This window comes from Macrobrachium nipponense, chromosome 11 (genome assembly GCF_015104395.2).
Source record: "Macrobrachium nipponense isolate FS-2020 chromosome 11, ASM1510439v2, whole genome shotgun sequence".
Taxonomy (NCBI): Eukaryota; Metazoa; Arthropoda; class Malacostraca; order Decapoda; family Palaemonidae; genus Macrobrachium; species Macrobrachium nipponense.
Window position 1 is genome coordinate 92,150,135 of NC_061087.1, and position 15,764 is coordinate 92,165,898.

The 15,764-nt window shown below is 41.5% G+C and overlaps 1 protein-coding gene across 1 annotated transcript in view; it reads right to left on the minus strand.

Annotated features, from left to right (window-relative positions):
* Positions 1-260: 260 nt before the first annotated feature.
* Positions 261-15,764, minus strand: part of LOC135207273 (SET and MYND domain-containing protein 4-like) — a 79,628-nt gene continuing 64,124 nt past the window's right edge. The window contains exons 3-5 of the mRNA XM_064238936.1: positions 7,785-7,909; positions 1,651-2,142; positions 261-1,221 (exon numbers count right to left, since the gene is read on the minus strand). Of these exons, the coding sequence (XP_064095006.1) occupies positions 565-1,221; positions 1,651-2,142; positions 7,785-7,909 (1,274 nt within the window). The 3' untranslated portion in view covers positions 261-564. The remainder of the gene's footprint in view (positions 1,222-1,650; positions 2,143-7,784; positions 7,910-15,764) is intronic.

Sequence of the window (15,764 nt, forward strand, 5' to 3'; positions counted from 1 at the left end):
TGATCACTTTGCTAGTTTTAGAATTTTTTCTCTATTTGGCAAAAGGTTTTTCTCCTTACCAATTATGTATGCAAATATAAAATTTTTCATGTAAACCCAACAATTGTGGTTGATGAACTGTCTTGTCACTAAAAACCTTCAAAAATGAAGAAAACAGCAGACACCATTGCATGTGTAAGTGAATCACCAGATCCATCCTTGTGATCACAGTCAACAATTGTGTTGCCATTTGATCAAAGAGCTGAGAAAACAAAGCTAGCTAAAAAGTAATTTTTAATTTTCAAAGGATAGGGATATTGAAGAAAATCTGTTCTAGCTGAAACAAAACAAGTCACTTTACTGATATAGAATCAGTTAAATTTCCAGCATTTCCCCTTAAAAGTACTGTGTTTATCTGCCTTTGATATAATTTCCCATTCACAAAATATAATTTACACCAACAGTGCTTTGTAAAAGGTTAAGTATAGTAAAGTATTTGCATAGTTGCAGAAATACCATAAATGGTTTTCTCACAATACTTGGTGTGATAAAATACAATAGCATTACTAAACAGGGATACAGTTATTATACCTCTTTCCTGAATACACAAGATCCTTGCCTCTCAAAGTAATGTTTTAATGTTTCCTGGGCTTCAAAATATGTTTTACAAGGCTGACTTACAAATTTATCAATTAAGCTAATAATATTGCACAAACTGTCTTTCATTTCTGAAGAATTGTCCCCACTTATAATCTTCTCATAGGCACTTTCATAATTTGTGACACCTTCTTCTACTGCTTTCTCAACATCCTTTTGATTGCACATGTAAGGAACAATTTCATTTTTTGACAAAAGTTCTGTAAAGCTTACTTTGCATTTAGTACACTTACCTTTACTGTCAATTTTCTTACTGCACATTAAACACTTCAGTTTGTACTTGTCAGATAAACTGAGATAAGTTGGCCAATTGTTTTCACACGCTTCACACTTGCACTCAAAATAATACTGCTGCTGCAGAACAGATCTTCTTTGAGTTAATGGTTTTAAACCATAGTGTTCTCCATAACTGTCTGTTACTTCTGCACCTCTTGGAATAAATCGTATTGCTCTCAGAATAACAGTGCTTCCATAACTGAAACGAGCTGCTGAGGGATTACAAGAATGATTGGTCAAGCTTAGGACACCAAAGGCACCAGCCCCAATCTCTTGACTTGAACTCTTTTGAAAATTGCTCACATCAACCTGAAAAGTATTTATATATATCAATGAAAAAGTTAAGTAGGGTAAACACCATAGATATCTAACAGCTTCCACTCTTTCAGATTTTGTGACATGACTTTGTAATTGTATACCTATTCATGCTTATTTAGTATTTTTTTGGGTGCAGGTCCTGGAAATATAAAACAAAATATCTAATAAGTCAAAAGACTTGAGGCATGCCTACACTAAAAAATACTGCAATTGCACTATGCAAAGTGATCAAAGCATATACTGTACTGTATACAGATCTCCACATATTAACTGTTGATTTTTATACATACTGAATAAACAGTTTGAATGATCAGACATCTGAAAAGTCAAAAGATGACTGGCTCAGTTTAATGGAAGTATATCTGTAACATGAAATGTATTTCATAACTTTTGCCATATAGTTCCACATGCTAAACTCACCTGCAATTCTGTAATGGAATGAGCATTACATGGAAAACTCATCAGATGTGTGAAAAGAGTACATCCAGCTATCTTAATGTCATCCATGCTTGGTTCATATGGTTCACTTAAGCTGTCAACAAAGTAGGACTGGCTTTCCTTTAATATCCATGAAAGGATTATGGCCATGGAACATCTCTTGAACAAGTCACTAACTGATCTCTGATTTTTGTTTGTCACTAAGTGGTATATAGTCCTATAGTCTGATGAATCATAAATTGGTTTGGCTGCATTATTAAAGCCTAACTTATCAGGAGAAAATTCAACAGATTCTTGCATATACAAAGGAACTAACTTTTTCAACTGCATGAATGGAATTTGAATTAGTATTCTGTATGCTAAGACAGCATTTTTTCCCATATCAAGAGCTGCTAATGTAGGTAAAACACAGCATTCTTTATTATGATTGGAGGAAAGCCCTATGTTGCGGCAAGAAGAACTACAAAAAATTACCTGCAAAGAAAAAATATCTAATGATGCTTAGGTATTAACAACATGGACAAAGGTTCAAATATATATATATATATATATATATATATATATATATATATATATATATATATATATATATATATATATATATATATATATATATATATATATTATGTAACTGCTAATAAAACAATAATTTTTTTCAATAAAAACCCATTAAAAATACCAAATTTGTAACTAATTTGTATTTTTCATAACTAACAAACCTGAGGTCTTAACATTAGGATTTACTAGCGCCAAGCTGGAAACCGGTAGAATTAAAATTACACTTGTGAGATCCAGGGACTAATGGCATCTATACCAGGTCACGGGGCATGTATACCCAGAATGCCCACGGCTACCTGTGACCCATCAGTTATATTTCTAACCCAGTTTAGACTGCTAGAGGGGTGGTTCGAGGTGGGCCTTTAACTGTTAAGACTCAGGTTTGTTAGTTATGAAAAAATACAAATTAGTTACAAATTTGGTATTTGTTCATACACGAAACAAACCTTCGGTCTTAACATTAGGATAGACTTACTATTGGAGGGAGGTAAGTCTCTACAACTGACTGGGAGTTTGCCACCTTATCCATTTCCGAACATATAGGGAAATTCTAAGAGAATGGACAATGAACCTAGAACCAAAGATATAAGCGGATCTATTGGTTTTCTCCCACTGGGTGTAGATACCATTCTACTGTTTACTCTTGTCCCTTGCAACTGGATCCACCTTCACCCCTCTTATCCCTATTATCCAGAGGGGTGTGTTGCTACTGAAAAGTATATCATCAGCTAAGATAGCTTCACAGTATGGCTGACCATCTCACCTGCATCTAGTCCATTCCAGCACATGACGGTACTCTCCTTCATATTGCCCGTAGTTAAAGGAGTAGGAAGAAAGTAGTAAAGAAAAAAGACCAGTCATCCCATTCATTCTACTTTCATACCTTCATCTTAGACTAGACGCAAACTGACCCGCCAGGGGCACTGGATGAACTATATCACTTGTTGGGCCGCCACCACTGGACCCAAGGAAAAGGTGTCCAAGGATCTATGGGCAACATCTTTCAAATAAAATGAGGTGAAAGTTGTTTGGCGCTTCCACACACCAGCTTTCAGAATTTTATCCACAGACATGTTCTTCTTAAATGCCAGGGAAGCACTCAAACCCCTGATGTCATGAGCTCTAGCTCCCACCTGGCTATCTGACCCTCTGTCTTCTGCCGTATAAGCATCTCTGATCGTCTCCCTTAGCCAAAATGATATTGTATTCTTGGACACTTCCTTCTTGTTCCGTCCTGTACTTACGAACAACCTCTGGCACCCCGGCCTGAGGTGCCTTGTTCTCTTTAAGTACTCCCTAGTGCCCTGACGGGGCACAGGAGCATCTCAGCTTTGTCGTTGTCTACAAAGTCTGCCAAGGAAGGTATGGTAAAGGAGTCGAATCTGCCGTCTACTATTGTTGGATTTTGGGTCTTGGCCACGAATTCTGGGACAAACTCACATACCATTGATCTCCAACCTCTCGAGTGCTTTATGAGATATGAGAGGCCATGTAGCTCCCCCACCCTTTTGGTTGAAGCCAGGGCCAATAAGAAGACTGTCTTCAGGGTCAGGCTCCTATCCGTGGACTGCCTTAGTGGTTCGTAGGGGGGTTTTGTCAGACTACTCAGTACCTTGGTCAGATCCCAAAATCTGGGGCTTTTAGCTCCTTTGGTGGGCATGACTGTTCAAAGCTCCTCATCAGCATGGCCAACTCCCATGAAGACGATATGTCCACTCCTTTCATTCGTAAGACTGAGGCTAGAGCCGCCCTGTACCCCTTCACTGCAGATACAGACATATGTTTTTCTGTTCTGAGATATATCAGAAAGTCTGCTAACTGCTGAATAGTGGTACCGAGTGGAGACACGTTCCCTCTACGACACCAATCCCAGTATGCTGACCACTTTCCTTGGTATACTGTCGCAGATGATTTTCTGATATTACCTGCCATCTGATTTGCTGCTTTCTGCGAAAACCCTCGCTCTCGGAGGAGATACTTGACAGTCTCCACCCGTGAAGCGATAGGGACTTCACCGACTGGTGGTACCTCTCCACGTGAGGCTGACACAGAAGGTTGCTCCATGGAGGTAACTCTCTTGGCACATCTACTAGGAGTTCCAGTAGGTCTGGAAACCACTCTGCTTTCGGCCATAATGGAGCTACCAGGGTCATCTTGAGGTTCTGAGACCGCATTACCCTGTTCAGAACCTGACGGATTAGACAAAATGGAGGAAATGCGTATACGTCCAGATTGTCCCAGGGGTGTTGTAGCGCATCTTCTGCTACTGCCTCTGCGTCCGGGACTACTGAACAATACACTTCCAACTTTTTGTTGTACCTGGTTGCGAATAGGTCTATGATCGGTCCTTCCCACAACATGAGCATCCTGTCCACTACCTGTTGGTGTAGGACCACTCCGTTCCCAGAATCTGATCCCTGCGGCTCAACTTGTCGGCCACTATGTTTCTTTTTCCCGGAATATACCTGGCCTTGATGTCTACCAGGTTCTCTATAGCCCACTGGTGAAGTTGAACTGTCATCACATGTAACTGCCGAGAAACTAGGCCTCCTTGCTTGTTTATATAAGCTACTACTGTGGTGTTGTCTGACATCAATACCACTGAGTGTCCCTTTACTCTCTCCCTGAATTCTTGTAGAGCCAGAAAAGCTGCTTTCAACTCCAGCACGTTTATATGGAGTTCTCTGTCCTTGCAACTCCATTTTGCTGACACCATCAACTCCTCCATATGGGCTCCCCAGCCTTCTAGTGACGCATCCGAGAACAGCAAGAGGTCTGGGGAGGATTGTTGAAGGGGGACACCCACTGTCAGATTGTCGTCGTTCACTCACCACAGCAAGTCTTTCCTCACTTCTGCCGACAAGGGAATTTGCTCGTACGGGTGATCTACTGTTGGTGACCAAAACTCCTTCATCCTCCATTGTAGGGACCGAAGGTGTAGCCTTGCTTGTGGTACTAGCTTCTCCAGGGAGGTTAGAATTCCCAGCACCACCTGCCACTGTCTTGCTGGCTGTGTCTGCTTTCCCAGAAAGGCATTCACCACTTGTTTGCATTTCTCTACTCTTTGGTCTGTCGGGAATACTTTGGCTTGTGTTGTGTCTATCACCATTCCCAGATATTCCAAACGTTGACTTGGATCCAACTGCGACTTCTGCTGATTCACCACGATACCTAGGCTGTGACAAAGCTGCAGGAGGGCCGCCCTGTCCCTGAGTAATTTCTCCCTGGACTTTGCTATCACCAGCCAATCGTCCAGATATCTTATTAGCCTGATCCCCTGAGCATGCGCCCACGCCGACACGAGGGTGAACACTCTTGTAAAAACTTGAGGAGACGTTGTCAATCCGAAGCACAGGACCTTGAATTCGAAAGCTTTCCCTGCAAGACTGAAGCGGAGAAATTTCCTTGAAGACTGATGGACTGGTATCTGAAAGTATGCGTCCTTTAGATCGACTGTCAGCATAAAATCTCCGATTCTGACTGCTTGTAGAACCGTTTTCGGAGTTTCCATCTTGAAACTGGTTTTCCTTATAAACAAATTCAGCGTTGACAGGTCTATTACTGTCCTCCACTCCCCGTTGGCTTTGGGTACCAGGAAAATTCTGCTGTAGAAGCCTTTTGTCGGACTGCATACTTGTTGCACAGCTCCTTTTTCCATCATCTTCTTCACTTCGTCCTGCAGAATAGTGGTGAATCTTGTGCAGATCCATTCACTTGTAAAAGAAAAAGGAGACTACCCAGTAACTCAGTTAGGTTGGTGCATGCACCTAAAATCCTCTGGATTTCTGCTACTTAACTGTAACAGAGGTGTGGGATTGGAAGGCAAGTAATGCTTCAAGCAATTGATTTGCATAGAATTTGAGTTTTACTTCCTCACAAACCCATTACTTTGACAGGGCCTAAACAACAGTTGAGGTGGGAGGCATGCTTTTTGAAAGGCACCTGAAGGGACAAGTGAGGCCCTGGGTAAGGAAGCAAGAAGAAACCCAAAGCTTTAAGGGATACATGGAGTCATGAAGATTGGAGATATGTAAGAATGGGTATAATGGAAGAGAGATGGACAACCTTTTATTGTAGTGAAAAGGCAAGAGACAACACTATTGAAAGGTATCTTAATTTTCTGAGGTAACAAGCCTCTGAAAAAAGCTCTATGGGATACCAATACTCAACAAGAACTTTGAGAGAAGAGGTTGCACTCTTCTATATTTACTAGAGTTCTGGAGGTTAAAAAAAATGGAGATGCTACTGTGTGAAAAATAATCAGAGAACCCATTAGGTTAAGATCTGTATTGAAAATTCCTATTGGATTAAGGAAGAAAAGGTCCAAAATTGAGCTACGCAAGAGGGGTGGAAGTTTCATGGATGAGGAATAAATTACAGTACACAGCCAAAGCTCCAGCAAAAGACTCAAGTTTGAGGGGACCAAGGTTAATGATGTTGCAGGAATTTTTCTCACATGGAGACCAATTTGGTCCTACTCCTGATTGCTAGCGGAGAAAATAAGGATCTACAAGGAAAATCTAGTTTGCTCTTTTTTCTGTTTTCCAGCCTCTAGTCACTATATACCTTTCAGCAACGTCCTTATCTGCATCAGATCTTCTCAACTCACTCAAGCCATCAATTTCTCAATTCTCTAGTCACTCCTTTTCAAACTGTTCCCTCTTTGAGTACCCATGTCTTAGCTGAATATAAAGTATGGAATTTGTCAGACTTTTGCTCCATTCACTAAATACTATTCTAAATAATAATATTATAAGGCAGTCCCCATTTATTGGCAATCTGGTTTTGAGGTACTTGTCTAGTTGGCAATCTGGTATTAAGGCGGTTGTCTAGAGCCAAAAATTGCCAATTTTTGGTGCTAAAATGCACCAATTTCCAGTTATCTGTGTCGATACATTCCTAAAAGAGGCACTATTAACCAGTTATTGGCCCTGATATGTGCCAAAAACCGCAGATTTTTGGTTATCGGCAATTTTCACTTATCACCAAGCAGTCGGAATGGAACCGTCAAAGATAACCAGGGACTGCCTTATACCATGATTTTACCAATCTCCTCTAAAGTCATCCAGATTGTTGGGTACTTCTTCTCTTCACAAGCTAAGCTAATGTCTATAAATTAAGGCAAAACTCTGTCTTGATCTTTACCACTACAATACAGCTACAAATATTTGATCTTACTATGTTTGATGAAAACAATAAAAACTTTCATACAACACTCAAACTGGAATACATGTACTGACAATTCTGGTAATGAGTAACAGTAATGAAAATTAACAAAACTAAATTATAGAGCAACACTAAATTTAATGACCTACTGTATGACAGAAGCATGAGCCTTCATCACTGGAATAGGTCTCAGTCATTGTCTAAATTCATTTCACACGATTTAATAATTAGTTTCTCTTCACTTGTGTATCTTGATGGCAATAAAGGCTAAAAGTAGAATTGCTGGAGTTAAAAGTAAAACTGCTGGTTTGTTTTTTGTATGAACATACAGAATGTTAGAACTCACAATTTCACCACATAACTAAAAATACACTAATCCTTAGGATCCTTACTCTTGAACATGAAGGGCATGGCAGTGGACTGAGACACCTATTAAAGCAGACACAGCAATGTGTTCGTAGAGATGAATCCAAGTGCAAAACATGGCCATATGGTTTTTCTACTACCAAGACTTCACCTAAAAACAAAGAAATTTTAGTTTAAATTGATCATAACTCTAGATCACAAGATCTACAGTCACCACTGAAATATGTATGTCAAAAAAACATTGGAATGCTATCTAACTGATTTACATAAAGTACATGTATTCATAAGCAGTAAAAATCCTTAAGGCATAAAATATAAAAGTACCTTAAAAACTCATCCAAAAAGAACACATAATTTTCATGATACAGAAGAATTTTACCATCAATTTGAACACAAAAATTATTTTCTTTATGTATAGCCTAAAATATGACATTTTTATGATAAAATTAGATTTTACACATACTTACCAAGTAATTACCTGTAGCTGAAAGCTCACTATCACGGCAGTCAAATCTTACAAATTTCGTGATGGAACCACCATCACTAGTGTAGGTGTTAGGACCCACCCACTTTTGGGACCGATAGGTACAAAAGTGTAGAGAGAACCAATTAATTTGGCCTGCCATGTCCATCAGTGGGGCGGAGGGAAGGATTTTAATCAGGTAATTACTTGGTAAGTATGTGTAAAACCTAATTTTATCATAATGTCATTTTTACACATGTAACCTACCAAGTAATTACCTGTAACTGATTCCACTCTTAAGGTGGTGGGAATCATGGACATGCTCAACATCAAAGACATTATATGTATATTAATGACTCAATACAGAAATACTGCAAGTATTTATCATTACTTATTGTACCTTACCTGGTAAGAGAGCGTTGCAGATGAATACCGCCTCTGGTTATCACTCTCTTGACCTTTAGGAGGCATGGCAGTTTGGTGGGAAATAACTTCTCAGCCATGGAGGTTCAGCGATGACTGGAGGAAGTTATTTACTGATGCCCTTGCCCTGGGATTAGACCAGATAAAACACAACGAACACCTACACCATAAAAAACAACCAGTGATATCCTACCATAAGACTGGCGAGTACTCTGGGTAACAGGTACCCCCAGGCTTCCCAAAACTCATTATCAATAATCAAGACAATAGAGGATAGTCAAGGAACAGCTAGCTCCTTATGCTTCCTCCCCCAACACCATGCCAGCAACCGACAATGGACCCAACGTGGAGCAATTCTCATAAAAACATTTCTGTCTTTCAGATAATGCATAGAAAAAACTGACCTACATTTCCAAAATGTAGAATTCATAATGGCTTCTAAGGACATATTATGCCTAAAAGCTAGAGACGTCACCACGGCTCTCACTTCATGGGCCTTAATGGAAGGTAACACTTCTTCCTGGATTAGAGAATGTGCCTCCATTATCAAGTTCCTTAGGAAAAAGGAAATGACTTCACCGAACACCATAGATTACTTGCAGGTCCTCTAATCTTGTCTGTTCTATTCAAATAATAATGTAATGCTCTTACTGGACAAAGAAGACGCTCCTCCTCCTCTGGACCTATGATAGCCATAAGATTCTTAATCTTAAAAGAACGTGGCCAAGGTTTGTTCATATCCTCGTTCTTTGCCAGAAAACCCAAGGATAGAGAGCAGACTGTGTCACCTTGAGAGAACCCTACTCTCTTGTCTATAGCTTGTAATTTGCTGACCCTTCTGGCTGTTGCCAGAGCTGTCAGAAAAAGGATCTTTTTTGTGAGGTTCCTTAGAGACACCAAGCATAGGGGTTCATAAGTCCCCTGACAGCCACTTCAGAACTATGTCCAATTTCCAAGAAATTGCTCCCGACTTAACTGTCTTGGAAGTGTCCAAGGATCTAATAAGATTGCTCATGTCATTGTTGTGTCCCACATCTAACTTCCAAGAGGACCTCAAAAATAGCAGAAAATCCGCTATCTGTGCAATAGTGGTTTGAGATGAAGAGACGTTATGTCTTCTACACCAATTTCTAAATACTGACCACTTCAACTGGTAGAGGTTGGAAGTAGAAGTTCTGCGACATTTAGCAATGGCTTCTGCAGCCTGTCTCGAAAAGCCTTTCGCTCTAACCAATCGCTTGACAGTCTAAATCCTGTCAGAGACAGCGTGAACAATCCCTGATGGAACCTGTACAAGTGAGGTTGTTTGAGTAGTGACTTCTTCTGAGGGGGAAGTCTTGGAAAGTCTATGATTAGACGAAGGAGGTCTGGAAACCACTCCTTCCTCGGGCAGAATGGAGCACCAAGAGTCATGGAGACATTTTGATGACTCATGATCTTGTTGATCACCTCCCAAATCATTGCGAAAGGTGGGAATGCGTATAGGTCCAGCCCCGTCCAATCTTGCAGCATGGCGTCTGTTGCCCATGCACTGGGCTCTGGCACTGGTGAACAGAAAATTGGCAGATGATGATTCTTTGCTGTCGCAAAGAGATCTATAGTTGGTTGTCACCAAAGACTCCACAGATCCTTGCACACCTGGAGCTCTAGTGTCCGCCCACAACAGGAGTTCTTTCGCTGTCTGATACAGAGAGAAAGAGCTTGTGCCTACTTGTTTGCGGATGTACAACAGTGCTGTCATGTTGCCCGCAAATACCGCTACTATTTTTCCTGAAACTTGTCGAGCAAAGTGTTGCAGACCAAGGAAGATCACCAACAGTTCCTTCACATTGATGTATAGGGTTCTTTGTTCCACTGGCCAGATACCCACTGTCTGTTGTGACTCATGGATGGCTCCCCATTCTAGGCCTGATGTGTCGGAGTACAATTTCAGGTCTGGGTTCTTTGGTCGGAGCGACTTTCCTTCTAGCAACCTGTCCTCAGACAACCACCATCGGAGATCCAACTTTATCTCCTCGGAGATCGGGAAAACGAACGAGTCTTCCTGCATCTTTCTGGACCAGAGAACCTTAAAATAAAATTGCAGAGGGCGCATGTGTAGCCTGCCTAACTTGACGAACAGTTCCACTAACAAAAAATTTCTTAGAAGGCTCATCCACTGAAGGGCTGAGCAGGACCTGCAATTCATGAATTCTTGCACCGTGTGAAGGCAAGATTCCACTCCTTTCAGCGATAGAAAAGCCAGAAAAGTCTGAATCATGCCCAAATATGCAAGTACATCACCAATAACACCAAGGATGGGAAAAAAAAAAAAAAAAAAAATCGATGTTAGTCGGAAGCCGGCAGAAAACAAATTGGTTCTCTCTGCACTTTTGTACCTATCGGTCCCGAAAGTGGGCAGGTCCTAACACCTACACTAGCGATGGTGGCTCCATCACAAAATTTGTAAGATTTGACTGCCGTGGTAGTGAGCTTTCAGCTACAGGTAATTACTTGGTAAGTTACATGTGTAAAATCCTTAATTAATTCTTGATGACTTTCCTTTCAAACCATGATGTACACTTGCAGTGCTGGTCAAACTTAATAAGCAAACAACCCAGACAATTTTCTTTCTTAAATTAGAGGTCCAAAAGAAAGCAGATAAACTAGTGACGGCAAAAATTTACCAAAACAGCATCAGTTAATCCCTATAATAATTTCTCCATTGGTAATAATTAAATGGACAAAAATGGCAATTTGTCGAAAATGTTATTGTCATGATACAATAAAGTTTTGTGCATATACTTACCTGGCAGATATATACTTAGCTATAGACTCCGTCGTCCCCGATAGAAATTCGAATTTCGCGGCACACGCTACAGGTAGGTCAAGTGATCTACCGCCCCGCCGCTGGGTGGCGGGAATAGGAACCATTCCCGTTTTCTAAGACAGATTTTCTCTTCCACCTGTCTCCTGAGGGGAGGCTGGGTGGGCCATTAATCGTATATATCTGCCAGGTAAGTATGCACAAAACTTTATTGTATCATGACAATAACATTTTTATGCATTCAACTTACCTGTCAGATATATACTTAGCTGATTGGCCCCTTTGGCGGAGGGTAAGAGACAGCTAATTTACTGAATAGACAGGAAACAACATACGTTGTAGGTAATAAATAAATAAAACCTTGGTTCCTATGTGTTTAGACGAAGGGTTGACCTCCTAGCTATTGCTAGGAGTCTGCTTCGTCTCAAGAGCCTCAGCGAGGATGTGACCTATGGCTAAGAGTTCTTGTAGATCTGTCAATGGGGTCTTATCCACTTACTTGACAGAATCTAATGGTTATTTGTCAAAGGGGTCCTATCCACTTACATGACAAAACACCTATGCCTAGTGGCATAATTAAGGAGCACAACACCGATCCCGATCACCTGATCCTCACACGAGGGTTCGTGCTTAACTTGAAAAAGAGTTATCCCCAAACTCCTTTCAAACAACCCAAATGATAAAATTCCGTTAAATTAAGATTTAACTCACTAGTTAAGGATCAGTGTCGACTCCCTATCCCAGCAACTTATCCGTAGACACGTATAACCCAGAGACGTATCTCTCGTAGGTCAACTTGACATCCTTCGTATAATGGGAGGTCAACCCAGAGTTGCATCTCCCGTAAATGACAGCTAATATGTACTTAATGACATATTGTTATGGAAAGAACAAGAATTCATAAAAGCTCGCACTTCATTCGCTTTTAATTCTCAGCTGTTTGAAGGAATCATCAAGATACTCATGAAGTGTTTTAGTGATCACATAGTTTCAAAGAAGACCAGGGCTTTCTTAGAAATGAATCTCTTCTGGATGAAGCCTAGAACCTGGCTGCGCCTCGCGCTTGCCTGGTGGCTCCTGCGCTGCTGGCGCCTTGCGCCTGCTGGCCTGGCGCCTGGCTGGCGACCTTGCGCCTGGCTATGGCGCCTTGCGCCTGGCCCCTGGTGCCTTGCGGCAACTGGCCTTGGCTGCCTCGCGGCTTGGCTGGTGACCTTCGCGCATGGCTGGCGCCTTGCGCCTGGCTGGTGCCTTGCGCCTGGCTGGCGCCTCGCGCTTGTCTGGTGCCTCGCGCCTGGCTGGCTCCTCGCGCCTGCCTGGTTCCTCGCTCTTGGCTGGCGCCTTGCGCCTGCCTGGAGCCTCGCCTCTGGAGCCTGGCCGGTTCCTCCCCACTTGCTAGAGCTTCGAGCTTGTTAGAGTCTCGAAGATGTCTGTCGATGTCCCCATCGAACTCTCTTATCTGTCCGATTTGTTCGCCTCTAGCAAATCTAAGCCAGGTTGGAGGCCCACTCTTTCTCCTCACCAGACAATGACAGTGATTCTTGGGACTGTCTGCCTCTGGCGTTTTTTACGCCTGTTATGGCATTTAGCGCCTAGTTGGCGCTACATTGTCCGAAAGTCCTAAACAACCACAATAGTTTATCAGGAGACTTTGAGAAGGGTGGAAGACCTTCTTCCACTTTGAGCTCTCGGTCTCTCCGGCAAGGGGAGGAGAAGTAGTCAACTACATTCATAATTGATATGAAATCTAACAGTATTCCGAAAAGGATCCTTCGTGATTACTTCAGTTGCTACTGAGATCTCTTCTTACATGTTGATGAGGTTTCTCGTTGTAGAATCTTCCCTATCCTTGCCCGAAGGAAGGGAAGGAGCCTGGAAGTCGAAGGAGACTCAGAGTAGAAATTGGGCGGACCCCTGATTTCTTAGCTCTTTATATATATCCCTCTTAATACTAACTGGGCAGCATTTTGAGCCCTCATCACATTCCAAAAACTCTGTAGGCAAATAAACGTTTCCACCATTTCTCTTCTGTAGATGAAAACGTAAGGACCCTGTCTGAACAACGAAACTCTATCTGGAGCGTTGAGTGAGGAACAGAGGGTTTTAGTTCTTTTGCCAGACATATTATGCTGGCAAGAACCCATTGCCGAGTTCCCATAGAATCTGATGCGAGATTCCAATGCACAAAAAATTCCCTTTTCTTCTTGGTCGTATAGGACCGAGAGAAACAAGGAATTCCCTCATAAAATTTCCGAAAGAAGTTTTATGAGGAGCAGTTCCATCTTGTCATAACACGGAATCTGAGGACTCCAAACAAAAAGAATCCCATACTCAGTGCATGATATCCTACTCTTATCGTATAGAGGTATCGTATAAGATCCCGAAGATCTTAATTCTCTGCTATATCTAATTCTCCTTGCAGAGACAGAATATAACCTTATACTGCGTTGTTGATAAAAGATATAGACAAAGGTGATTCTTCCCTCTGAAAGTATGTGGTTCACAGAGGTATAGGAAGAGGACAGCTTCCCTATTCCCACCAGCAAGATCTGCAGCAAGTCTATGTCTTTACCATGACCTTGCCTTTTACCTTGAAAAAAATCCTCTTACCATGTCTACTTCTGGTCAGTCTGCACGCAGACCGACTCAGAATGGAGAGGTTTTACAAGTGTATATACTGGATTCTAATAGAACCTCCAGAATCTTTGGGAAATTTCTTACGAAACATGCTGTGAGAAGAACGTTATGATCTCTGTGAATCCAATATATCTAAGGCCAAAAATGAAGCATAAAGTATCATCCTTTCTTCCTTTGACGCCCTTTATCTTAACATCTGTTAAGAATTTATATTTAGGGGAAAAAGACTAAAGTTTATTCTCCTTTCTTAAAACTAAAGATGGCGTAAATTGCTACATCTCTTGGGTCAACAATAATGAAGTAATCTATAGGAAGCCTGGTCGTCTTCCACGTTGCGAAGCGATTATGAAGAAGACTTCTCTCAGGTTTTTTACAACTCTCTCCAATAGATGCTAGACATAATTTCACAATTATTATCGTCTATCGAGAAGTTTCTCACGGACGTGCAACATATTGCAGTGAATCTCTTAAGAATCATTACGTTCCATGTCTGATTTCTGAACAGGTTCTCTTTTGTCAACGCGAACCCGGGCGAAAAAAGAGATTCTTGATTCTCTTTGTGATATGAGAGAGCTGTGGCATTGGCCTAAATGCTTAAAATAAATAATTTCATAGTTCCTTGGGATCAAACCCATTTTCGATTAGAAGGGGAACGAAATCAGGAACGAAACTTGCCGTTACTACGCCTCTGTCGAAGAGGCTAGTGAACTCTAAGGTTAATAACTCGCTAAAACGAGAAATTATCTTGGATGGCGCTTCTAGCGCCAATTGCGCCAGGCTGGCGCTTCTGGCGCATTTGCGCCAGGCTGGCGCTTCTGGCGCATTTGCGCCAGGCTGGCGCTTCTGGCGCATTGCGCCAGGCTGGCTCTTCTGGCGCATTGCGCCAGGCTGGCACTTCTGGTGCATTGCGCCAGGCTGGCTCTTCTGGCGCATTTGTGCCAGGCTGGCGCTTCTGGCTCTTCTGGCGCATTGAGCCTTCTATGTTTATTCCGTTCTCAGTAGGAAAAACTTTTATGGACAATATATAGTCCATTCAGGGAAACAATTTCTGTCACGAAGAGAATGATTCCCAAAAGACTTATCAAACTTATCCTGAGCAATCTTCGTTCTTTAATACGATTATGCTTTCTAAACATGCTTCTCAAAAGCCTGAGATCAGGGAAACAACTTCTGCCACGAAGAAAATGATTCCCAACAGACTTATCGAACTTATCCTGAGCAATCTTCGTTCTTTAATACGATTATGCTTTCTGCATATGCTTCCCGAAAGCCTGAGATAACTCCTGCCATAAAGAATCCTCTATAATTCTCTTACATTGCGGTAAACAGAATTAAACTAGGAACACTTTTGTAAGGATACTAGGAATTCAGTTGTCAACCATAGAGTCAACTTCGGTATATGTATATGACATGATCATACCGTAGTCTTAAGGTGAATTCTCTACTACATTCTTTCCTCGCCGAGGCTGAGAGAGAATGTAAAATCTCCTAACTTCGTTCTTTTCGTCAATAAAACGAATTGGTACTAGACGAAGGAGATCCTAATGAGAAATAGGGATCGAATAGAATCATTCAAGCTTCCTATCCATGGACATAATGCTGTAATCTATGCTTCTATTACTTGAAAAAGCCTCTAATCAAATAATGCGAGCTCATACAAGTCTTGTCCAATTCCAAACA